Genomic DNA, 27,969 nt, shown 5'->3' on the forward strand with positions numbered 1-27,969 from the left:
GAATCGACCCCCACAGTAGACCCTCTTCCTTTAAGAATTCAAATACAACTACTAAATTACTGATCAGATAGTTTTTCCCCATTCTAACCCTAACTGTTAAAAATGTTTTTTTCTTGAAGATAGTAAATCACTTTAAAAACTTTTAAATCACTTTTAATTTATGGTCCAGGCTTATATTCCAAAAAGAAACAACCCTGTTCTTATAGTACTTCTTCACAACCATCCAACCATCCACTGCAATGGACATAAAAAAACAGCAATATTAGATTAGATTTTTTATTGTTTGAGTGCACTGCAAAGAGAAATCAACATTCTATTATTTTTGTCATCACCAGAACATAATTTGAATCTGAAAGGATTAACACAGGAACAGTCTCCTATCCACTCTTTTCTATCCAGGCTAGACAAAATAAAAAAAAAAAATACATTTACATCAAATATGATCCAGGACTACCCTATATCTAGGAAAGAGCAAAAATAGACAAAATCATTTATCTACATGGAATAGACAATGTTCATTTAATTTGTTTTCCAGAGTATTAATAAAACAATTGTGTTGGAAAACCATTCACTTGTTTCAATTACGCACTTCAAAACAAGTTCAACATTTTCGTGTGCCACCAAAGCCTATATCCAAATGAGCACTATTTTACAAAGTTGCTGTACTTTAAAGCTGTAATTCAGATCGACATTATGACTGAAAGCTTCAGTGATATTACCAGGTTATAACAATCCTGATAAAGTCGTACATTTTCCATCATGGCGGATCAAATAATCAAGTGGTCTTTTAAACTACCCCATTAAACAGTCTATTCAGACTTCCATATGCTCATAAACTATTTGTTTATATGTTTGGTATTCAGGGAAGCCGATTGGACCCTTCAATTTCTGGTTCGTGTTTATTGGATGGAAAAAGAGTCTCTTTCAGAGCACAATGACCATTTCCTCAGCATCATGTCCTGGGCCTTCCTCAATCCTTCTATGGAGTCCTAACAAAATGCTGCTTTTGTATGTCATGTTATGAGTTCAACCACAGACAAGGGGCTGCCTCACCACTCAGCTCTTCAGTCCCACAAGGGTCCCACTCAGGTCCCATAGACGTTTGGCCACATGGTCATCCACAGCTTTGGCCAGGAGCTGCTTCTCTTGGCAATTAGCGAAGTACTTTCCCGTCACATTGGCAACCTCAGGGGAACAAGCCAGGTACAGTGGTGTCTGAGCACCTTCCATTGCACTCTTGAAAAACAACCAGGACACCATGAAGAACAGTGGCTTGGCGAGCAGAGGGATATGGATATGCCGGCCGAGCCTTGTCCTCACTATTCCAGGGGTAAGAGCATTGACCGTCACTCCCGTCCCATACAGCTGACGAGACAGCTCATGGATAAACAGAAGGTTGGCCAGCTTGCTCTGGCTGTAGCAGGAGGCCTTGTTGTAGTTCTGTTCACAATTCAAGTCATCAAAGTTAATACTGCCATACTTGTAGAGCTCGGAGGAGACTACAATGATGCGGCTGGGAGCAGAGTTCTTTAGGTGGTCTAATAGGAGATGTGTGAGGAGGAAGTGACCAAGATGATTTACCCCAATTTGCATCTCGAAGCCGTCTTCAGTCTTAGCATAGGGACACTGGTAAAGCCCTGCATTGTTGATTAGCACATCAATCTTGATCTCTTCCTGTCAATGTGACAAAGACAGATCAGTTTAGTTATTGTAGAAATTATGAGGACCAGTGAAATCTTGGGATGACACACTAAAAAGTCTATACAGCATAAAGGAATTTCAGGGTACACAAGTTCATGCAAATTTTTGGTATATAATAATATTAAGCAAATTACTTAATATGGCATTTTTAGTTGGTAATTTCAACATTCACTTTGAAAATTCATTTTAAAATAATAATTTATTTTCAATCAATTCTTGATTCCATGGGTATACCTCAGTAAAGTATAATATACTTTAGAGCTAATCCAATCTCTTGGTATCGACAAATTTACAGCTGACAATTTAGCATTAACTGCTAAATAACTTTAAATAAGGTTGCACCACTGTAACGAACTGCGCTGGACTAGACACAGGTGACGACACTGACGACACGGGCGTGGCAGACAAGGGGAAACCATGGAGAAAGACAAGCAGGGCGGGATCAAGGAGCAGGGAACAACACAGACACAAGGAACAGGGAAACCGGAGTGACAGCTAGGAGAGGGGGCGTAGCCCTGTGAGACAACCACCTTGATTAAAAAGAGTGAGTGAGAAGAGAATGGCTCCTTGGTGCCATTCTCTTCAAACTTCAAATTCAAACGTGATCTTAAATGAGACATGCAAATCTTGGAGCATACATGGCAAAATATTAGAGTTATTTAAAAGGGGCGACATCACTGCACATCAACTCTAACAGAAAAACATGAAAGCAATCCAAGGTTCCTATTTAATACCAAATCAAAACTAGGAATCCTTTTTCATGAGTTTATTTTTTTTATAATTGTGTTGAAGCATCGCTGAAAAGCGATATCTGACTTTAATTTGTTCATTTTCATAGAATTTTAATTTCTTATTACTTTTGTCAAATTAAGTTATTTTTGTTACTGTCACAGTACAGCGGGGCCCCTGCTGGTCGCCCCCGTCCACAGCGGCAGTTGTCTTATTGTGTTGTGTTAGTCCCTCTGGTGAGCGGGGCCTATGATCCGTCACACCTGACGGTCGTTTGTTTGTCTATATATGTCCTGCCTTTGTACCAGTTGACTGTTGGTTATTGTTCCCTTGATTTGGAACTATGTCACGGGTTTTTGGTTTGCTTTATACATTAAAACCTCCTTTTTCCCCTGAGACTTGGCATGATCGCTTCCATTTTATTTCGCACTCCCTGCCTGTCACAGTTACCATTGTGGGTTTTTCTTTCATTAATCAAGGGGGACCAACAATTTTGTCCACATGTGTATATCCTTTAATGTCTTAGCAACTCTAAATGTCTCAAGCACTGTTCCCTCTAAGCTGCGCGCGTCCGCAATTGCTCGCTGCTGACACGATCTCCGCGCACAAAAAAACCCAACCGCGCACAAAAAAAAAATTATAATAATTCCAAATTTGAATTATTTTCAAATTCAATGATTTGAAAGTAAAATATAATAACATAATTCATTCTGTGCTACTTTGCATGTGAGTTAGTGAGGGACCGGCGGTGACTGCTCCAACCAATGATGCTGTTCACATACGTATTTACGCAACTAATCAACGTTGACAACGTGACAGCGTCCTTATGTGCCGCCACCGTTGTTTTAGCTAGCAAAGTGGTGTGGACGATGTTAAGTGCTGCTTATGTTGACCCTTTATAAAAATGGCAAAGCGAACGCACAGTGGCACATCCCCTCGCCAAGACAAAGTAAAAAAGACATGCAATTCTTTTAAGATGGAATGGCTGTCAGAATATGTGCAAACGGAAGAAAAAACGTTGAAACTGAGTGAGATTTTTTCTTTTTCGAGTGAGCAAGGTCTGCTCTGCAAAACATGTCACGAAGCCAAAATAACAAGCGAGTTTGCGGAGGGAAAAGTGTGGATAGAATGGAAGCTGGACTACCTCAAGCGTCACATTCAACACAAAAGTCATTTGAAAGCGGTTGAAATTGTAAGAAGATGTAAGATGGGAATGGGGATCGGTACATTCCCAGCTAACAAAAAAACGTCCCGAGGACGTCCCGCGAACCAACACTGCGAACGTCCTCTGGACGTTTTTTTGTAGGGTCGCCAAAATGTTTCAGGGGACGTTCAGTGGACGTTACAAAGGACGTTTGTAGGACCACCTGGAAACATCCAGAGGACAATGAGCGGACGTTTAAGGAACGTCCTTTAAACGTCTCTTATGTATTAAATTGTTTAGGTCTACTTCTTATGTTACTTCTAAAACAACTTAGATTTTATTGATTTAGTAAATCCGGGTATTGCATATGGAATAAAAATGAACACACAAGAAGTGATAGGCTGTAAACAAGTTATTATTTTTTATTTGAAATGCGAAAAAAGTGTCTGATGTGCGCATTTTGAACGCCGTTTCAAGCCTCCTTTTCACGCGTTTCTTGGGGTGAAGCCTAAAATAGACAAAGATACACGTTTGTTAACATTTAATTTTGTGACCTCTAGTTATAATAAAGCGTTCGATAAATGAAGTAATTTGAATGTTTTGCTTGAAGAACATCAGCTACTCAAATCAATGCTAACCCAGCTAGGTAGCTATAGTTGGCATTAACTTGTTAATGTGGCTAGCTACTTATAGCGAATGCTATCGTCGGCTGTTATCTGTGGCTGAGACCATCAACATCAGTTAACGTTACTTACTATTGAAGTCTTAATGCAGTGATTCTTATAACTTTATCATTTGGTAGCGTAGCGTAGTGATAATTTAGCTCTAGCCATGACCATATAGAAATAATGTCCAGCCACAGATGGGCATCCGTTTTTGGTACAACTGTTTGATTTTGCTGATCGGGTTTTATGATTATCCAGAGGGGTTAGCTGAGGGTTTATTAAAATCACCTCATACATTAGCCGCAACTCAGAAGATAAATTTACTAAGATATGTATTTACTAGCTAACCATATTTTAATCAAATGTAGGTGACTCACCTTGAATTTAAAATAACGGCTTCTGTCAGAATATTCAAGTTAGCTAACGTTCCTACGTCGCGAGAAGACGGCTTGTGTGTTTATGTTCCCGCTTGCTAATCCTCTAGTGAGTAAAACTCTAAATCAGCTGACTGCCTTTCACGCACGCACCATGACAACGGTCGCGGGACCACGTCCGGACGTTCTCAAACGTTCTCTAAATGTAACAAAAATAACATTATTTCAACGACTATACGGGGACGTCACCGAACGTCCCGTGAATGTATCTTTGGGAACGTTCCGCCAGGACTTCGAGGGGACCTGCTGGGAACGTCCGTTATGGCCTAGGAACGTCCTATCGCGAACGTTATATAAAACCTCTAATAAGAACGTCCGCGAACGTCCCCGGGACGTTCACTGTTTGCTGGGTTGTTGGGGGAGAGCGCCAAAGACCGAGAGATGGAACGAGCTAACACTTGCAAAGAAATCCAACCCCGAACAAGTTAAAATTCTCATCGACAATATTCTAGCCATCAACATGAATGCTTCTATGCTGTCAGTTCAACAAATTCACGATCACATGGCAAAGTATGTGAGTATACCGGAAAGCTGGCGAAGCAAAAATTATGCCTTTGAGTTTGTGAATTCCATTAATCAAATAGTGCAAAATGAGACGATGTGTAAAGTTAAAAACGCACCGTGGCACACACTGATCATAGATGAGAGCACAGACATAACAGTGCACAAAATGCTAGTCCTGTATATTAAATACAGGGAGGAAAATAACGTCAACCATAAAACTATCTTTGGCGGCATCATCCAGCTGACAGCATGCACTGCTCACGATATTGTGCAGGCAATAACACAATTTTATACCAAGCATGAACTAGACATGCAGAGAATGGTGATGCTGACCTCCGACGGTGCCTCAGTAATGCTAGGAAAGCACAACGGAGTTGCAGCTTTATTAAAGCGGCAAATACCACACCTAACTGAACAACACTGTGTGGCCCATAGAGAGGACTTGGGCATTGATGATGCATCGAAAGATGTACCTTTGATGCGTGATGTGGAAACTTTTCTTAGAACGGTTTATTCCACTTTCTCTAGATCCACTGTAAAGATGGGAAAATTAGAAGACCTAGCAAAGGTTCTTGATGAGGATACGCTGTCATTCAGGCCTCTGAACGAAGTGAGATGGCTGTCACGGTACCAAGCTGTGAATGCTGTTCTAAGGAACTACATTGTGCTGGAAGAATACTGTAAGAGAGAATCCAGCGATAGCAGAGATCCAGTGGCAAATTACTGTTACAAAAAGCTGACAGATTCAAAGTTCAAGGTTACCCTCACTGCTCTGGGAGATGTTTTGGGCGAGCTTTCACACCTGTGTCTTTCTTTACAAAGACGCAACCTGACTGTGATGGAAGGGCACTGCTTTGCAAGAGCAAAGATTGAGAAGTTGCGTTCCCAATACTTGAGAGAGGAAAAGGATGTTAAGTGGAGTGACCGTGTCAAAGAGGCGATGAGGGCCTCATCAGCCGATAGCAAAAATACCAGTGAGATTACTCATTTTATTCGTAAGCTCTGTGATCACTTGGATGCTCGTTTTCCAGAGGATGAATTAAAGGAGTGGTCTGCATTTGACATTGAGGCATTGAGTTCAGACATCAGTTTTGAGTATGGAGCAGCAGACATTGCCACACTGACAAAGAAGTATGAGGCCATTCTCCACCGCCCGCATTCTGTGGAGGTCATTAACAGTGAATATGCTGAATTCAAGTACATAATGAGGCAAAAACTTAAACACGGGTCAATCAGAACATTCTCGGATATGGTGGCAGCAACATTAAAATGTGAGGAGCTAAAACACATATCACAGCTTGTGGATATTTGTGCTACATTTCAAGCATCCAGTGCAGATTGTGAAAGAGGCTTTAGTTTGATGAATCGTATCAAAACAGCATCCAGAAATCGTCTTGAGGTAGACCATTTGGATCAGCTGATGCGCATAAAGTCAAAGCTCCAAGCAGATGAGGCCATCAACTAGGGGTGGGCGATATGGGGAAAAAAATAGTATCACGATTTTTTTCATAAAATCACGATTTCGATTTTTTATCACGATCTTCCATCCAAAAAAACACACAAAAAAATGGGGCTACAAAGCTTTCTTTTTAAGCAGATTTAAATGAATGATATTGCAATTTTTCATGTGCAAACATTGTAAACAAAAAATGTAAACAACACACGTGACACTGTCACGTAGGGCTACGTTATTGTCTTCACCTGTTTCCATAGTTGCCAGGTTTGCGGTTTTTACGCCAAATTGGGCTTGTTTGAAAATCCTGCCGCGGGTAAAAATTCTGGGGTCGCGGGGTGCGGTTGGGCCACCACGGGGGTTACAAGTCAAGACAAAGAATCGATCGCGATATAATACTTAATTTGTCTCCATTTTAAACACTTTGGGCTAGTTTATGCTGCTGAAGGGCGGGTTTTACACTGACTTTGTGCGGGATATTTTTGTAGGACCTGGCAACCCTGCCTGTTTCTAGTCTAGTTCAATTTATTTATAGTCCCCGTGTCTCCCATGTCGGTATCGGTTATTTTGTGCTACTTACCTGTTTATTCTATTGCCTCGTTCGTGCTCTAGTGGATTTAACTGTTTCTGTTTCGTCTTCATCGTAAGTACGTTCAGCCTAGTCTTTGTTTCCCCTGCCTTTTGTTCTTTGTGCCACCATGCCCGTTTATATTTCATGTTCATGCCTTGTTTTGTTCTTTGTGCCACCATGCCCGTTTATATTTCATGTTCGGACTGCCTACCCGTTATGACCCCTGCCCGGTATTACGACACTACCTTTGGAGTTCCATTCAATGAATCTCGCTCTCCTCAGCGTTTGTGTCCGCCTCCCTGCTCTGTGTCACGCAGTTCCTTACACTGTTAAAGTGCACTATTGCACTAAATATTTCCCAGAACTTTAAACTTAAAAGTTAAATATTTATACATATAGTAGAAATGATTCGATATAATTCGCTTTTTTATTCACATTATTTAATGGTGGTTTATTTTCAAAATGCCCAATCTTAACGTCTTCACGTTCTCTCATGTTTCGTCCTGGAATTACAAGAGATTCGTATTTGTTAACGTAAAGAGAACTGATCAGTCAGACAGATATTTGTTGTGAAACGAAGTAGTTACAATTTCAAGCATTTTTAAGTAGGCTACTTAGCCTAAATTCCAGCACTTTTCAAACCTGAAATACAAAGCAACATTAAAATTTGTCAAGTAAATGTTCCTTCCCGTTTTTGAGGGGTGTTTCTTTATACTACCACATATCGTTCGCGCGAGGTGTGGCGGAGTCGCGCGCTATGGTCACTTGTGAGACGGCTGCCCGCATTGTTTCACTTTCGGCATATTACTTGGGATGTCTACGTCTCAAGTGATTGAATAAATTTGTTGTACTGGCATCGGACGTTTTCACGTGTTCTTTGCACACTTTACATATCGCTGTAGTTTGGTCTTGGTCAGTGGAAGAAAATCCTAATCAATTTCAGATTATAGAGGTGGATTTCCTCTTCTTTACCAGCTCCTCGGTTTGGCTTTCAGCCATCGTTGTCCACTTTTAGTTTTTACAAACACAACATGGAGGGGTCGAAGACGCACAGTTCGCTGTGATTGGTCCGTCCTACGCCCTACGTCTGATGCATCGGTGGGAACCAGCATAAAAAAGTAATTGCGCTGATTGGCAAAGGCGATCTATACGATTTCTCTAATTTGGTAGATCACCTGCGATTCTCCACTCGTTATCGCCATTCACGATTTTATATCGTCATATCGTGCACCCCTACCATCAACCTTGACCACGTGTACAACCATTGGAGACATGAGAAGGACAGACGGGAAAATTAAGGTGAAATTTACGTCCTCAATCGGATTTGTGCTCATCTAGTTTCATTTATTTACAATTTTCATTTATGGATACTGATCATTTAAATACTGTTACTAGTTTATGAGTAGTAGAAATGAAAATAATTGTGTCATTACATACTGTATTTTGCAGAAAGAGTTACAGGACTCTCTCCCAGTGCACAGCAGGAGATTCACACACTGGACGTCAGTGCCTTATAATAAAAATATTCAGAGTGTTTTCAAAATTGGAGTTTATAGTCAGCTTGGTTTGGGTGGCAGTTCATGTTTTGCCATATTTAAAATGAAATATTTATACTTCCAATAGCGTTAACATACTACACAGGTCATGAACAAGATTTTTGTAATTTTTATTGTAAGTGGGCTAAAGCACTTAATGAAAAGTATAATAACAGAAATGTAAATGCTGAAATTTGATTTTTTTTTATAAACCATGTAACTTGGATAAATGTAGTGCTGGCATGACTACAGTGCACACATCTGATGTTGCTCACAGTGGTCCAAGGGACTGCTCGGGGAGTTTGTGTGTTTGCTCAGACACATGAAAATTTGAGGGAACATTGGTCTCAAGCATATTTAAGAAATCAACTGTAAAAATTATCACCATTTTGCAAAAAGCTAAACAATATTGACATATGTTAATAGTAACAATAATATTGTGATGCGCGGCTCGTGGAGAAGGATGAGACACGGGAATCCTTGCTGCGACAGACGTCACTTATTTATCACACTTATAGCGCCTTCTGCGCACGGAGAACACTCACATAAACACAGTAATGTGTAAATCATAGACAACGACGATGTGCACTCTCTCCGCTCGCATTACCGTCTGGACTCGGACATATACAACTACTGCCGCTCTGTCGGACTCAATCGCCGACCGCGCTACATACACCGATCAAGTAAAACTCGACCTAGGCTGCTCCAGCTATCAGCCAGTATCCCAGCTGTTTGGACAAATGGCCGTGGCTACAGGAAATATAAACACAGCTGTGGAGTCGACACTAGTGTTTTGCGCCCTGTCCCACAAGCTACTATCTCATCCCAATCCTCCGATTCATCTGGTCTGTTTATTCTAGCTTTATTTAACTGCCGTTCGCTCCCAAACAAAGCTACTCTACTAAACGACTTAATTGAACATAAGCAACTGGATATGCTGTTTCTCACGGAGACTTGGCAGACACAGGGTGATTTTATGCTTTTAAATGAAGCTTCTCCTCCTGGATTTACATACTTTTGTTCGCCTAGGCTAACAGGTAGAGGTGGCGGGTTAGCTGTCATTTTCAACAAGAAGGTGAGACTAACTCTGCTTAAACTACATGAAGTCTTTGCTTTGGAATATATGGCTTTAAAGGTGTCTGGCTTGTCCACTGTGATTTTACTGTTGATATATCGCCCACCTAAACTGTCCACTGCTGACTTTTTATCTGAACTTGGTGAACTACTTACCATCGCTAGCTCCAAGTCTCCATCTCTGGTCCTACCCGGAGACTTTAATATCCATATGGACACTGTTTCATCTTTATCCACTGAATTTTTATCTCTGCTCAAATGTTTTGATTTAACTCAACATGTAGTTTTTCCCACGCACAATCAGGGCCATATTCTAGATTTAATTTGTTCTGCTGGATGTACTGTTAATAACATCTCTGGTACTGGCTTGGGTATATCTGACCACAAAGTTATCACTGCTGGCCTCTGCCTGCCTATACCTAAGACCCCCTCTAAAATGACAATATCCTTTCGTAATCTTTCTGCTGTTGATTCTCTCGCCTTCTCCAAACATCTCAAATCTTCTTTATTCCCTTCGATTTGTAACATATCTAACGTTGAGGATGCTGTCTCTTTGTATAATGATTCCGTCTCTGCCATCCTCAATACACTCGCTCCACTTAAGACGAGGACTGTACCATCCACGCACACCTCTCCCTGGTTCACCCCTGAACTACACACACTGAAATCAACCGGCAGGCGCCTTGAGCGTCTCTATAAAAAAACAGGTCTTCAAGTTCACGCTATGGCCTTTGCTGAACATATGCTCACCTACAAATCTGCACTACAATCTGCCCATTCTCTGTACTACTCCAACCTTATACATGGCTCCAGACATGACACTAAACATCTCTTCTCTATTGTCAACAAAATTTCTTGCCCTCCTACTCACACAGTCTTATCCTCTCCTGAAATCTGTACTTCTTTTGTCAACTATTTCCAAGATAAAATTACTTCCATAAACAAAGGTTTTCCTAGTTCACCCTTCCCTGACTTCTCTTTCTATGGAGCTATTATAGTGTCACCAGAACCTGAACCTGAAATCATTATTACTTGAAAAAACAGTCTGTAAAATCCTCGCAGGTATGCAAAAATTCGAGTTAAAATTCAGGTTCGGGTCGCAATTCAGGTTCGGGTCGCAATTCAGGTTCGGGTCGAAATTCAGGTTCGGGTCGTAATTCAGGTTCGGGTCGAAATTCAGGTTCAGGTCGAAATTCAGGTTCAGGTTGAAATTCAGGTTCAGGTTGAAATGCGGTTCATCCGGGATACGTAGGATGAGCAAACAAACTCAGAGCTAATCGAACTGCATCTGGCCAATCACAAAACATATCGGAGGTCATTAAGAGGCGCGTCTTTCTGCTAAATTTCCTGTAAGAGTGCGGTCCCTGTTTGGCGTGTAAGTAGCATGTAAGCAGCACGAAAGTGACCACTGTGCCACCCAGAAATGGCACCTTGTGGCAGCTGCCACATAATCGTGGCACTTAGTGTGACCAGTGCTGCGTGACTGTGGTCTCCGTTGTCCAGAAACGCCGCCTGCCTCTGCTGACAGACATCTAAAGACTCTTGGGTGACTCTGCGTATCGGCCACTCGCTTAAAATCATCCCGACGAGCTCCGAATCGCCATTTGTTGAAATGAAGATGGTTCATAACTTTTGTTTAAAAATTATGTTGAGTGAAATACTAGCCGACATCCAGCTAGACAGCTCTATATTACTAGTTCAGAATACTGTTTAGCGATAACGTCGAATTAAGATTATAGGAGGGTACGTGAATCTACAGTGGTAGACCGTTAACGACAGCACTAAATTTAAAGGGTTTATTATTATAGATGTATGGTTATCAGTGAATGTTCCTACACGCCATCAGCGTCATTTAAACCTCTGCGAGCGAATTGCATCGCATTTAGTATTTGTGCAATTTGTAGTATATTTCGCTTTGTATTGGTTTCTATTGTTAGTCTAGAATGTCAGCCGAGCGGCTCCCGACATAATCGTTAAACAGCATCCTGAACTCGTAGTTTGGAGCTGTCGGTCAGCTCCGAATCGTTCACCCAACATAAATTAACAAACAAAAAATATAAACCATCTTCATTTCCACGAATCCTACAAATGCGATGCCACTCGCTCGCAGTGGTTTAAATGACGCTGATGGCGTGATGAACGTTCACTGACGAACAATCTGTAATAGATCTGTTTTATGTTGTGACGTGGGGGTGAAGTGTTATCAGTGGGAGGACACTTGCTGAGAAGAGCATTTTTATATAAGGGGTTTCACATTTAACATTAACTTAACTACGTTAATATAATAGAAGACACAAGGACAGCACGATCATGATGAGGCATGACTAAACTAGACGACACCACAAACCACTACAGCGACACAACACGGATTTATATTCGCGGATATATATTTATATTATATAAATATATTTATTTATTTGTTTATTATTGAATATTTGATTATTCTGCTACCTCCTGTTATCGCTCAACTAAACTTTCGGCACGAGACTTTCAGCGCGAGCTCTTCAGCGCGAGCTCTTCTGTGCGCGTTCATGTACGTTGCTCCAGAGTTTGAAAAAACACAAGAACAAACGAATTACTTGTTATATTCCTTGTTGACACTTGTGGAAGATATTTTACTGTAGTTGGCTTCGTTTTTTTTGTGTTGTTGTATGTCAAATGTAAAACAAAGTTCAAACTTAGCGCCCTTGGAAGCAGAAGGAGGTAGGAAGAAAAATTGTATTAATCCAAAAGAGTGATTTATTTAATTTAAAACGAAGGGAGATGTGATTGTTGTTTTGTTTTCAGTAAGAGCTGCGGCTCATAAAGTTGAGTTCATGTGCAAGTTTGCTAGGAGTGACGTATTTAAAGTTTGGACCCTGTTCTACACATTATCTGTGAGGTATGGTGCTAGGGCATTTGTGTTTATTTTTTATTTTTTGCCACATTTTGTAGTTTTCACGGTGTCAAATGTCGGTGGCGAAAGGAGGAGAGAATAAAGATACACCAGTCGAAGCTCCGAGCATTGTTTGTGTGATTAATCCAAGTGGTCCGCTACACGGATGACTATAGCGAACATACCAGAGAACGAGTACAGATAAACACGAAAACACTCAAACTTACCCATGCACAGTGGCGTGCACAATTAGACCCCAACTCTGCCCTTTATCAACGAAAGTGCCCTTTTGAAACTTCGTTTTTTATTATTATCATTTTACTGAGGTCGGTTTGAAATGATCTTTTGAAAACCTGAGCGATTAAAAACAATGCCCTGAAATGCGCCACCACCTCGCACACACCCGACCTCTCTCTTCCTTTAACACCAGATGCGCTGCAGCAGCAGTTCAGTTCAGCGAGTGGAAGGAAGCGTCTTCAGCACAGCACACACGGTCACAGATAGACTTCTTCTCCCGTCCCCACCAGCCAGGTCACATACAACGTTTTCTGTTGTATACGTTTTGTTAGGCAACATAAATTAACACATTCGTTTGTGAAAGAAGAAACGGGAAGTTCCCCATTACCTGTGAAAAATGTCCATCTGCATTCGTGTAATGACAACAGTCAGTAGCCTATAACTCATTCTCGTACTTTTTGGTCTTTTTACTGTCTTAATTGTAGGCCTATATTGATTTACTAATTGCAAAATATATGCAACAATGCCTGCAGACAGTGGAGGGTAAACAGAAGTTAACTGAAGGACAATGACTGTATAGTTAATATTGGATATGGATTTTATCAGTTGGCGGTGTGACTTTTTCCATTGAAAACTCACGTTTAGAGAATGTTACTAATAAAAGTCAAATTTCATTCAACATGCGCTTGTAATTTTTTTTATAATGAATTGTTCCACGTGCGCTAAAAAGTGCCCCCCCCCTTCCCCCCAGCACTTGCCCCCCAAAATGTCTGTGCACGCCACTGCCCATGCACACACCACATACTCTCATACAGAACACATACTCTTTAACGATAATGTCGAATTTAGATTAGTGGTACACAATGAGTGGCAGTAGCCGCTCGGTGGTTGATGGCTGATGCTGCGGTGTTACGTGAACTGTGGATTTTGGGGAGGTTATTTTCTCTTTCGGTTAATTTTGGTTTAACAGGTGGATTGCCTCGGTACGGGTGGATTCTGTCGGCCAATCGAAGATCGTGATTTGGATGAGGGGGAGGATATTCGGCTTCATAATCTGCATGACGGAGTTGCTGGAAGTTGCCGGGAGGCGACGCGAGCATTTACTGCCTTTACGGTTGTGTGTGTGACTTTTGAGAAACTGTAGCTCATGATTCTCATGTGAGAGGTGAGGGTTTGTGCGATAGCTTTTGTCATGAATTGTCATGAATAGCGTTGTGAAAATCGCCACCATGGAGTAAGAACGTAGTAGCATGTGCACAATTATAGACACCCATGCAGGGATGTTTTATAAGAAACACCAGTATAGAGGCGGGCACCGTGTATGTATATTTGTTTGAGATTATCGTCGTAGATATATTTTCTTTATTTATGTTAGTAAGGTGTGAGTCTTGCTTTGTTAACTTAGTGTAGTATATTTTGTTTGTTTCTTTTCTTTGGTTCCGTCTACTGCTCCTTTCCTTGGTTGGTTTATGGTCAATCGTGTATTTTTGTACGTACGTGTCTGTTCAGTGTTTTGCTGCGTAGAAAAGGCTCTTCTACCCATTACCACTCTGCAGTAAAGAGTTTTCTTACGTATCCGTCTGGTTTTCGCGTTCTTCTTTAATTTCATCTTGTCCACTACGCACATGCTACTACCCCACACACCCCAAACCTAGACCCATGACATCGTGGGGTTGTAACAGACGCAATCTAGACTAACAATAGAAACCAATACAAAGCGAAATATACTACAAATTGCATAAATACTAAATGCGATGCCATTCGCTCGCAGAGGTTTAAATGACGCTGATGGCGTGTAGGAACATTCACTGATAACCATACATCTAATAATAAACCCTTTAAATTTAGTGCTGTCGTTAACGGTCTACCACTGTAGATTCACGTACCCTCCTATAATCTTAATTCGACGTTATCGCTAAACAGTATTCTGAACTAGTAATATAGAGCTGTCTAGCTGGATGTCTGCTAGTATTTCACTCAACATAATTTTTAAACAAAAGTTATGAACCATCTTCATTTCAACAAATGGCGATTCGGAGCTCGTCGGGATGATTTTAAGCGAGTGGCCGATACGCAGAGTCACCCAAGAGTCTTTAGATGTCTGTCAGCAGAGGCAGGCGGCGTTTCTGGACAACGGAGACCACAGTCACGCAGCACTGGTCACACTAAGTGCCACGATTATGTGGCAGCTGCCACAAGGTGCCATTTCTGGGTGGCACAGTGGTCACTTTCGTGCTGCTTACATGCTACTTACACGCCAAACAGGGACCGCACTCTTACAGGAAATTTAGCAGAAAGACGCGCCTCTTAATGACCTCCGATATGTTTTGTGATTGGCCAGATGCAGTTCGATTAGCTCTGAGTTTGTTTGCTCATCCTACGTATCCCGGATGAACCGCATTTCAACCTGAACCTGAATTTCAACCTGAACCTGAATTTCGACCCGAACCTGAATTACGACCCGAACCTGAATTTCGACCCGAACCTGAATTACGACCCGAACCTGAATTGCGACCCGAACCTGAATTTCGACCTGAACCTGAATTTTAACTCGAATTTTTGCATACCTGCGAGGATTTTACAGACTGTTTTTTCAAGTAATAATGATTTCAGGTTCAGGTTCTGGTGACACTATAATAGCTCCATATCTTTCTTTCCTCCCAGTCCTATTAACACTCTGTTTTCTCATTTCTCTCCGGTTTCTGTCAGCAACACTGCCAAAATAATTTCTAAGTCCAAATCCTCATCCAGTCAACTTGACCCCGCCCCAACTTCACTCCTAAAGCTCTGTCTCTCGGACATAAGTACTCCTATAACACATATCATTAATCTCTCTCTCTCCACTGGTTATGTTCCCTGTTCTCTTAAAACGGCTGCCATTACTCCTGTTATTAAAAAACCTTCTCTTGATAGTGCTGACGTACAATCCTACAGACCGATTTCCAATCTACCTTTTATTTCTAAAGTTCTTGAGAGAGCTGTCGCCATACAGTTACAGGCTTTTCTCACCACCAACAATCTCTTTGAGACATTCCAGTCTGGATTTCGTCCCTTACACAGCACTGAGACTGCTCGTCTTAGTGTTTTGAATAACCTGCTCCTGTCCTCTGACTCTGGGCATGCATCTGTCATTCTTCTCCTTGATTTAACTGCTGCTTTTGATACAGTTAATCACAAAATACTCCTCTCAGGTCTCTCCAGTTTTGGTCTGTCTGGCACTGTGCTCTCTTGGTTTTCATCCTACCTTACTAACAGATCTCAGTTTGTCAGTATAGGAAAGCACAAATCCATTTCTGTCCCAGTCACCCAGGGAGTGCCACAGGGTTCCGTTCTTGGTCCCCTACTATTCATTACATACTTACTTCCTCTTGGTAACATTATTCACTCCTTCAACATCAACTATCACTTTTATGCGGATGACACACAGCTGTATCTGGATCTCCACCCTTCTAACTCTCCCTCCTACCACACTGCTGTCCTGCATCCAGGAGATAACTCACTGGTTAAACAATAACTTCCTCAAACTAAATCCTGCTAAAACTGAATTCATTATCATCGGCACCAAGTCAGCCATCTCTGCACTCCAACTGTAGTCTATCTGTTGATAATATCCCAGTTACCCAGTCTTCTGTTGTGCGAAACCTTGGCGTTTCATTCGACTCCTCTCTCACTTTCATCCCACACATAAACTCTATCCGTAAATCTGCTTTTTTCCATCTCCGCAAAATTGCCAGGCTCCGCCCCATACTTTCACTAAAAGATGCCGAAACCCTGGTACATGCATTCATTACTTCCAGAATAGATTACTGTACCTCCCTGCTTTATGGTCTACCTGCTGAATCACTTTGCCCCCTACAACAGATACAAAATTCTGCAGCCAGAGTTCTAATGTCCACAAAGAAATCTGCTCACATCACTCCTATCCTCCATCAGTTACACTGGCTTCCTATCTCAGAATGCATCCACTATAAAATCCTACTCCTAACATTCAAATCTCTGCATGGTCTTGCACCCTCCTATCTCTCCAACCTTCTCCACCTTCATATCTCATAACGTCAGCTCAGGTCCTCTAACCTAGGTTTGCTCTCCGTCCCACCACACAGACTCTCTACTATGGGTGGCAGATCATTTAGTGTTGCTGCCCCCACCCTCTGGAATTCGTTACCTCCCTCTATTCGCTCCTCTGACTCTCTCTCTACTTTCAAAACTCAACTCAAGACATTCCTCTTTTCTCAATATTTCCGCTCTTTCTAAGCCCTGTATTTTTCCCCTTTCATTTGTGTACAGCGACCTTGGGTTTGAGAAAGGCGCTATATAAAATAAACATATTATTATTATTATTACTATTATTAAATATATTTATGCTGGTCTAGTAAAATTAGGCAATTTCTTTCATATTAGTAGGTTGGCTATGATTGTACAGTAAAATCATACAGTAAATTACTATAACAATTTTACATTGTAAAATTACAAATTGCAATACATCCTGGCATGGCATAAGAATACATGCCGTTGCTGATGGATCTTAAGTAGCTGGAAGACAGTGGCCATGTTTTGAGAGGTGGATTGTTTGCTATAGCTGGGGATCATCTTGGCTCTCACAATGTTGGAGGATTTGTGGAAAATTTAATTAAAAATGCATGTTTTTGTAGTTTTGCAACACTGACAGAGAAGTATTTCAGTCAAATCTGTTGTCAACTGGTGAAACAAGAATTGTCCAGTCCTATCTGCAGAATCTAAAGGACAGACAAATGTGACAAGGACAGTGCAGTTGCTGTCAAATTCAATTCTGTTTTCAATCAACCTACATATTTTCACATGTGGTATCCTGGTTTACCTCCTTGTCTGGGTCACAATCAAGGAGGTAATCTTTGAAGATGTCATAACATTTGACCATGTACAGAATATTGATCACCTGGCAGGGCCTGAAATTCATTTTTCAAAATTAGTGGGAATTCCCCCCTTAAATGTGTCACATAAAGGGGATTTCTACATTTTGGGGGGGATACTACTGGTGAACTTAAATACAGGTCTTGCTGTGCTTCAACAAGATATACATTGAACTATATACACTGTAACTTGTCTCTTGGTTCTTCTATACCCTGATCTATCCTCTCCTTGGTCTTTCTTTTGTCGTTTTCTTTTTTCCTGTACTCCATCTCTGAAATGAGAAGCTCTGAAACGAGCATAGATTGTTTAGGCTTGTTATAACTTAATTTTACTGTCACCTGTCTGTGAATCCTGAGGATTACGCCTGGTTTATACTTGACGTGGCGCAAGGGTTCGCACGGCGAAAATGACGTAATCGCGGTGGCTCCGCCCATGTGCCAGGACCTTGCGCACTGTCAATTCGCGAGGTCGTGCACCTCTCGAATTTTGTAACTTCGCGCGCCACACCTCAGCGCAATGAACAAAGTCATGTTTACAAGGTGGAATTAAAGCACTTGTGCCATTTCAATATTTCCCAGCACGTTAAATTTAATTAGGTTCGCTTTTATCACATTATTTAATGGTTGTTTATTTTCAAAACGCCCAATCTTGTTCTCTCGTGTTTCGCCCTGGAATTACAAGAGGCTTGTATTTGTTAACGTAATACAGGAGAACAGTACAGTCAGACAGCTATTTGTTGTGAAATGAAGTAGTTACAATTTCAAGCATTTTCAAGTACTTTAGCCTAAATTCCAGCACTTTTCAAACCTGAAACACAAAGCAACATTGGTCAGGTAAATGTTCATTCCCCTGTTTTTGAGGGGTGTTTCTTTATACTACCGCATATCGATATGGAGAACACTGCAAAGAATGTGACGCGGCAAGTATGAACGCCTCTGCCGTTCGCGGAGGTTCGTGCTACGGTCACTCGCGAAAGTATAAAACAAAGCTTAAAGCAGAAGGTTCTCGTAGCTCTGTAGAGAGTGAGCGCGCCGAGTGCAGCGTCCAGTACGGAAGTCGGTCTGTCCGACTATCTGTCCGTCTCACAATACAAACCGAGCTATTGTTTTGCCGAACGTTTTCGCTGTAATAGTGTGCAGGAGTTTCCCGCATTATTAAGGCTAAAATTGCGGGAATCGAAGAAATAGTGTGCAATTCCCGCAATCCCGCACTGAAATTCAGGCCCTGCCTGGTAACTCAGGAAAAGCATTTTCCTCATGCAGAGTTAAACAGAGGTATTGGTCAGTTTAATTATCTGGTCACAGACGCTAAGAACAACCTCCTGAAATCAACCTGGGCAGAGAGAACTTATATTGGATATCCAGGATAGAACTGGATATTCTGTGTAAAACTGGTGTTTATTCAATTATTTTTGAGTAAATCTCAAAATTGTCAGTTATGTTAGGTTATGTTTTTATATGGGTTTTAGGCCATGGCCACACTGACAGACGTAGAGTGATCGAGTTCTTTACTAGACTCCCCAAGATTGATTGTTCAAGGTATTGCATCAGTTTATTCCTGTGTTTTTAAACTTTGCTTGATGTGGTCATAGATATTTACATGCATGAATATTTATTAATTTAAAAGGTGCGACACTGACTTCAGTGAAGTGTATGATGAGTATAGCGGTATACTTCTGAAAGCCTGGCAGGTTTGTTTGCTTCATTCTACTATTTCAATCTGGAATACCAAGATCTCATGTTCACTCATTTGATTCTGCCTTTTCAGATACAAATTTAAATGAGTCTCAAAAGAACAGTCTCAAAACCTTCCTGTTTAGATCTGCATTTAGTTAAGGAATTCTAACGGTTAATTGTTATATTACTATATCACATTATTCTATTACATTATTTTACTTAGTTACATAGTCTGTTCTAATCTTTGTTTAATCTTGACATCTTATTTACTTTATTACATTATTTTGTCTATTATTTTAATAATTTGTCATTTCATTACCTTATTTTATGTTTGTTTCCTTTTTATCTTTGCTTCCTTTTATTGTTTTGTTTTATTTATTCTGTAAAGCACTTTGAGTTGCATTTATGTATGAAAGGTGCTATACAAATAAAGATTATTATTTAGGGGTGACCTGCAATAGTCGCTGATTCGACTATAGTCGACTATACCCCCTAGTCGACTATGAACGTCATAGTCGAATGTACCATTCTAACTGCATGGGGGTGCCCAAGGATGCAGCTAAGCATTAGTTGTTACATGAAATGTCTTTGTTTTCGTTATATATAGCCCTTTGTCAAATAAAATCGTCCTAATTTCTGTTAATAAATATTTAAAAATGATGTTTGCGCATTAACAATAGGTATCTTCCTTACTACACATTAATAATTCACACCCTGCAGTTGCACAATCCAAACGAGCGGAGCTGAATATGCTACAGAATACGCACCATCTGCTGAAATTATAATGGCTACTAAAAAACTTCAAAAGTATTTTTGAAAAAGATAAGTGCAAAGTGCAAGTTACGTCATCAACGTCTTTCATTTCGCACAACAACAACCAACATGGCATACCAGACGTGTGGACTCGAGTCACATGACTTGGACTCGAGTCCGACTCGAGTCACTAAACTGATGACTTGTGACTTGACTCGACAACATCACTGAAGACTTGCGACTTGACTTAGACTTTACCTTTACTGACTTGGACTTGCAATCGGACTTGAGCTTTAAGACTTGAAAAGACTTGAAATCCTTATTTTAACATAATAAATAAGTAATGTAGAATCACATAACTGGATCATTTTGTATGATTAAATGGTGCTGTAAAATGTGAACTGCTCAGCTCAGTTTATCCGTAACCGATCGGGGGAGGGGGCGAGAGGGGGAGGGGCGGCAGTAGCGTTGAATTTGTGCAGAGAGGACAAGCAACATGCTCCCAAAAATTATCCTGTTCAATTATAAAGATTATGCTGTTGTGCTGTTGTCACAGTGTTGTGAAGAACTGTGACATGCAAGACATGTGGAGTCAGGATAAGAGATGGAGATGCAGCCACTTCAAACTTTGTTCGACATTTGAGGCTGCACAAACAAAAGTAAGTCTCTGCTATGTATATTTAACATAATGCTATAACAGTTAGCTAGCTAGCTGGGATGTGATAACTCAGGGGTCGTGAATTAACTTTTACAAGGGTCCACATGAGCAACTTGACTTGTGTGAGCGGTCAACCAACGATAATTCGAAAGCGGGGACCGGGGGGGAAGGACGGACGAATGAACGAAAATCACTGAGGCGAGGAGGGGGGTGACGATGACAATTGCGACGACATCTCACTCAAGCGAACCGAAACGCCTCAAACGCCTAACGTTAGTCTGACACTTAATATACTACTAATCAACTGCATCAATTGTGTTAAATATTGAAATTACATCTGGTGACTTGACTAGGACTTGACGTTTAAGACTTGGGACTTGACTCGAGACTCGCTTGTATTGACTTGGGACTTGATTCGAGACTTGATTGTATTGACTTCGGACTTTACTCGAGACTTGATTGTGAAGACTTGAGACTTGCTTGTTACTTGCAACTTAGTGACTTGTTCACATGTCTGTGGCATACCATTTAAGGCGAAAAAAAAACAGTTCAGCTGTTTGTTGTTTCGGTCGTGTCATCTCGTCTCATTGCGGTGCGTCTGCAAGTAGACCTATAAACATTTTTTGTTGTTGTTTGCTTTTAAACCCCCTTTCCTTATATTTTTTGCGGTTGTGTGGCAATTCTTTTATATTTTCAGGCAGGCATATTTTATTTAAAATATTTTTGACATTTTGCACAGTGCCTGTCTGACAGTTCGATATGCGCACTGCCCACTGACGGTTAATGTTCTCTAACGTTTCATAAAAAAATTTATAAGTAAATAAATAAAAGCTGAATAAAGCCAACCTACCGTGTTTATTCATTTATCTGAGTGTTTTAGGTTTTTACTTTGAAGAGGAAAAAAGTATGAATAAGAACAGGATCCCGTTTAAGCAGGGTACCCGCGGGTCCTTAACACTAGAAGCGCCGCGCCTCATTTACATACTTATACCTAGAAGCGCGGAGGGCCGGTCATCTGACCGCTTTCACCACCTCCTACTAGCGCCGTGTTGTTTTCATCTACTTAAAGCGCGCCTCGGGCGGTCAAAAGACCGCTGAGTCTTTACACAGGGGAGCTGGTACTGACACATAATTAACGCTAGATGGCGTTTTGCACAAAATGAAGAATGAGCCCAAACAAAATATTCGTAATGGTGATATTTGCACGTAACGTCAATATGTTAACAAATTAATGTGACTAAACCTTTTAGAATCAGTGCCTTGTGACCTTGTTCTCAGTAGCTTCCCCATTGCCAGTTTTGTTTAGTTTAATATTGCATTTCCTGGTTTGTGCGAAAACGTAAATGCAAAATATAGTTTCAGTTTTGTTTCTTGGTTAGTGTAATAGTTTGCTTGGTTAGTGTAATAGTTTGCTTATTTGTCTCTGTGTTAGTCTGTTGGCATATATGTCACTAGATTATCATGTTCGTTCGCCACACCACTAACCCACTGGCCCGCACCCCCACTGTGAAGCGTTCACATCTTTTGTCTTGCTAATGCAACAGACTGCGCTGCAGCCTTCCACCCCCACATCCACAGAAAGCTTGTTCGATACTCAGAGTACCAAAGTGAAGCCCGTAGACCGAGCTAAAGCAAGTTTGTATACTCAATGTTACGCCATTTCAAGTTTTAATGTCTAAAAGTTGTGTATGTTAGTGAATTGTAGGCTATGGTGAACATAACAAATCTACAAATAAATGTCTATAATGTTTTGTGTTAGACAAAGAACAAAAAGCATAAATAGGCAAAATTAATTACAAAAATATCAGTATAAAAGGTAGGCTATGTACCTTTGCGTAACAAAACGCAAAATTATTAAAATGATACGGATGGCTTCACGAATATAGTTGCCTCTCTCCTCTCTAATGTTCACTTTTTCATCTCGCCGTATTGTGTTGCCGTTTCAAATGAGGTGTTTGATCGGTGAATAGCCGATGTCGATGTGTGATCCCACGTCCTAACGACCGTGTTATCACCGAGCGTTATCATCATTCGGTGATTTACATGTAGCTTATATTGCATAAGTTTCGTTCCCCACCTCAAATTAAGTTCCATTTATGTAAGGAATTGTGAACTTGAGAATAAACCTCCACCACTGTGGTTAATGTTCATGCACTGTTTGAACAATATTTATTAATTACAGCCAGGTTTTGGAGGTTGTAGAACACAGCTACAGGCCAACAACGGGTGCATCCCGTCTCTCTTTAGCGTATATTGCATAAGTTTCATTCCCCACCTCAAATAAAGTTCCATTTATGTAGTGAATTGCACTATGCAACCTTTCAAACGCCCAAACCGAGGAGTCACGCAAACTGTGTTGCTGTTCGATCACCCAAACCGAGCTTTCAAGCAAACTGTGTAGCCGCGTGCCGACGAATTTATAGCTCGCGTTGCCTCATGAATGCTATTGTGAATAAAGTGTTCATAACAGCACCGCCCATGCCATCATCTCAGTTTCGCTCGTAAAGGTATGCATTTACATACGTAACTTGCATTCTGCTTAATTCTTTTGTAATGCCATACAGCCATACATAATGTATGTGTCTAACAGCTAGCCCTGGCGAAGAGCGATTATACCCGAGAGATCATTTCTTTGAGATATTGACTTGATAAGTAAGCTAATTACCATTCGCAGAATTCCTGCAAACTACTAAAGCATTTATTAGGCAAAGCAAGACTCTCTCACGGTTTGAAAACCATTGATGTAAACTTGTATATAGTATATATTAAATAATATTAATAAATAAAGTATATATTTTAAGACTTTGGAAAGTGAAACACTCACTTTCGTTCAACGGACGAATTCCGTTTTGTCTTTACACAATAATCAGTTTGAACTTTGTGAATAATTTAGTTTTGAAAACTATTGATCTTTATTTAGTTATACTAAATATTAAATGACATACGAATCTTTGCGACACCCGCTGGCAGAAAAGAGAATCACAGTCTTGAAGTGTAGGCGACGACGACAATATTACAGAGATACGAGCGAAATCGATTGAAACTAGCATGTGCAGGGTTTCTTTTAACAATGTAAAAATACTAGTTTATTAAAAGGACAATTCTGGGGAAAGTCATGAAAGGAGGGTTCTGAAATTGGATCCAGTGCAAAGATATAATTTTTTTTTTGTGGTGCTGCGGTCAAGTGACCGGTGCTCGGCGCTTCTAGGTATAATTTAGGTCGACCAGAGGCGGAGCTTCTAGTAGACGTCACAGCGGTCAAATGACCGGAGCTTGGCGCTTCTAGTGTTAAAAAGTCTTAAAATGTCTTAAATTTAGTTTTCCATATTCAAGGCCTCAGGCCCGTTGACAGTCTTGCTGGGGCCCGGGACAAGAAAGTTTAATGTGTATATAATATAGTCACACATCAAAGCTGTTTCTGACAGCTGACTGGTTTATACTTGACGTGGTGCGAGCGGTGCGAGGGTTCGCGCAGCGAAAATGATGTAATCGCAGTGGCACCGAACATGCGCGAGGATCTCGATTTGCGATTCGATTCGTGAGGTCGTGCACCTCTCGAATTTTGTAACTTCGCGCGCGCCGCACTTCAGCGCAATGAACAAAGTCACGTTTGCAGGGTTCATACCAATGATCTATATTGGTTCATACACCTTTATAAGGTGGAATTCAAGCACTTTTACGTCACTTTAAAGGTCCATTTCAATATTTCCCTGAACGCTAAACTTAATTAAGTTAAATATTTATACATATACTCGAAATAATTCGCTTTTTATTTACATTATTTAATGGTTGTTTATTTTCAAAACGCCCAATCTTAACGTCTTCACGTTCTCTCATGTTTCGTCCTGGAATTACATTTGTTGTGAAACGAAGTAGTACTTTAGCCTAAATTCCAGCACTTTTCAAACCTGGAACACAATGCATTAAAATACATTAAAATTCGTCAGGTAAAAGTTTTTACTTTCTTTTCTGCGCACCAGATTTCTGTTTACTTTAACTATCCACCACTGTATTTCCCACTGTTGGGCGGGTACCAGCCGGTTACGGTCAGTGCTGGATCAAACCATTTTTCAGTGGGAGGCGGGGGTGTATGCACTTAATGGAAAATATGCAGATAGGTAAAAAACATATATTTTAGCCATTGAGCTTATTTTGAGTACAAAATTTTATATTAATGAAAGATTTCAAGATTATTTAAAATTATAGACTTTAAATAAAAAATAAATTGCTGGGCTCTTTGATGGGCCCCCCTGGCCCTGGGGCCCGGGACAACAGACCCGGTTGTCCCCCCCTGTCGACGGGGCTGCAAGGCCTAAAAATGTCTTAAAATGTCTGGAATTTTATGAGGGGAGGCATTAAATTATTATAAGTGTGTGTTGCTCAATTGTTCTGTTTTATTTTACCGACGATATGTATATTATCATTTCCGCAACGGCCGTATACTCCGCATGGTAGATGGCGCGATGTGAACTTTGCCGAATGTAGCGCTAGGACCATGCAGAAAATAGCCGCTCCAGGGTCCTAGCGCTGGAGTATACGGCATCCCCAGTAATAGTATTATTTTTTCTTGTGAGAGGTATTAAAAAGGTCTTAAAAGTCATTGAATTTGAGATTTTAAAAAAGTGCAGATACCCTGTTAAGGTGTTCTAAAAAAATAAATAAATAAAAATAAACCCGATTCGACTATTAGTCGACTAAAGGGAAAAGCTGATGAATCAGATTCGACTATGAAAATCCTTAGTTGAATACACCCCTATTATTATTATTATTACTATTATTAATACATTTCAAAACAATCTCATGGTGGGTCAGCCTAGACGTTACCAGAGGGCGCGCACCTTCACGCACACACGAGTACGCACACCCACCTCGTCACAGAGCACACCCTCTCATTCCCGGACACTCCCACCATCACAATCACCCGAGTACTGACACCTGCCCATGATCAGATTTGGGCTGTATAAATCCCCACAGGTCACGCTGTCAAGTGCTGCACAGCCGGCACACTCACCTCGCTACGTGGGACATCCTGCTCTGCACTACGGACCACCACGTCTCTTTGGAGTTATTGCTATTCTTCGTTTATTTAAGTATCTTGTTGTGTTTGTCCTGCCTAGTGGCCTGAGTATTTGCTTTACGTTTGATATGGATAATAAAGCCTTTCGCTCACAGCCTCTGTCACAAACAAATAAAGGGCTGTTTTGTAGAGATATGATTGTGAACATGGTATGAGAGTTTGTTGCACCAAGCTTTTCTACCTCTCCTCATTAATCAGCATTTTATGCGAGACCTCATATTCTGTTATGTCACACTGGTAGGGTCATAAGAGTAATGAGATCATTAGAACAACTAATCAAAACATTAGTCATTTAACATAGCACAATTCCATATCAACAAAAAGAAACTACATTCACACCACAATAACGCAACATCATCAAGGCACATTAATAACATCAACTGGCTGTTACAACTGAGATCACAAATTTACATTGTGGGAATGATAGAGGGTATGATTTAAGCATATATTTCTTTATGCAAAAACTCCTTCCTCCTTTGATACTGTACAGTTTATGGAGAAATCAGTGTTTAACTTAAACTTGCAGTTCATTTATATTTAAAGATAAAGAGAGGTATTCAACAATCATGTTCTTAGATGACAATCAATGTATTGGGAATATCATTGGTAACAATTACTGTTTAATCATCAAATGTTCTATTATTGGGTCTGTACAGAAATTTTACATTCTAAAACTGTACATAACCCGATTTATTTGTATTCCATGACCGCAAGTCTGCAGTCTTCTAAGGAAATGAGTGAACGAACGTCGACTGGCTATGTGTGCAAGTGTAATAGAACATTACCCCCCCTTTCCCGTCAACAATTTACACTCGAGGCGAGGTAGAACTTTCTGATTTGGTCATCTTATAAGTAGGTCGCAAGCTGAAAACTTGTGGGCACCCCTGACCTACATGGACTTCCTTCCAGTGTTTATTACTGTTTAAATTGGATTGACTTATGTTGCGATATCCATGCAGAATTTTACTGGTTTAGAACATCCTGATTAATATGCTTTAAAAGCATACATTTGGGAGGAAACTTGATCCTTTAGTTGTGTTTAACTTTGTTTTCTGAAGAGCATTCATCATGCAAGTTATGGCTTTAGGAACTTGTTTATAGCTTTACTCCTGCTGTTTAAAATGCTTTTAATTTTGATATTGCATCCAATGTGTGCCCCTCTTGGGTATACGTGATTTTAATATAGTTTAAAGGTTGTTCAAGAAAATGGCAGCCCGTTTACAGGGTTTTGACCCTGCGATTCTACATAGCTCAGCTCTTGTGTATCCAGTTGTTAAACTGATGCATATTCTGACATATTTGTTATATTAAACATTATTTAAAAGAACATACGTTGTGCTATTTGTATAATGATTTATGTAGGCTACTGTAAAATTGTGCACATGAAAAAAAATTATTTTCACTGCAGAGCTTGAATCAAGTTAATTTAAAATTAATAATAATTATATCAAAAGTGACATCCACACAGACTGTAAATATGCACAAATATGGCGAATACTTAATAAATCAATAGGCCTAACATGATAACTCGAAACCATGGTGTTTTTAATACTAGATAGTACGATTAAAAGATCCACATTAAAACCACCAACACAAACCTTCATAATTTCCTCGCAGAATGAGTGTATCGATCTCAGCGAAGCTAGGTTGAGGTGTTTGATCACAAGCTCTCCGTGTGGCCCCGATTCCTTCCTGATCTCTCCTGCTGCCTCTTCAGCCTTCTGCATGTCGCGGCAGGCCATGATCACTCGAGCCTGGAGTCTCAGCAGCTCCGCCGCCGTTGCCTTTCCAATGCCGCTGTTCGCTCCAGTTATAATAACTGTTTTCCCACGCATTATACCGACTGGGTAGCAAGTAATCTTTCTCCTAGAGAATATTATTTTCATGATAAGAATCACCCCACCGCCAAGGACAGCGGCCAAAATTATTCCTGCAGCCATCTGAAGACCGCTAATAGTGTGTAGCAGAGTATATGAACTTCAATACCCATAAA

The 27,969-nt window shown here is 40.5% G+C and overlaps 1 protein-coding gene across 1 annotated transcript; it reads right to left on the reverse strand.

The window, feature by feature from the left end:
* Window positions 1-262: 262 nt before the first annotated feature.
* Window positions 263-27,969, reverse strand: rdh14b (retinol dehydrogenase 14b). Its single transcript, XM_077018143.1, has 2 exons — window positions 27,575-27,969; window positions 263-1,674 (listed from the first exon to the last, which is right to left on the reverse strand). Exons 1-2 carry the CDS (start codon window positions 27,914-27,916, stop codon window positions 1,057-1,059), a joined length of 960 nt encoding a protein of 319 aa, XP_076874258.1. The 5' UTR covers window positions 27,917-27,969; the 3' UTR covers window positions 263-1,056.

Source organism: Brachyhypopomus gauderio, chromosome 9, assembly GCF_052324685.1.
Source record: "Brachyhypopomus gauderio isolate BG-103 chromosome 9, BGAUD_0.2, whole genome shotgun sequence".
Lineage (NCBI taxonomy): Eukaryota > Metazoa > Chordata > Actinopteri > Gymnotiformes > Hypopomidae > Brachyhypopomus > Brachyhypopomus gauderio.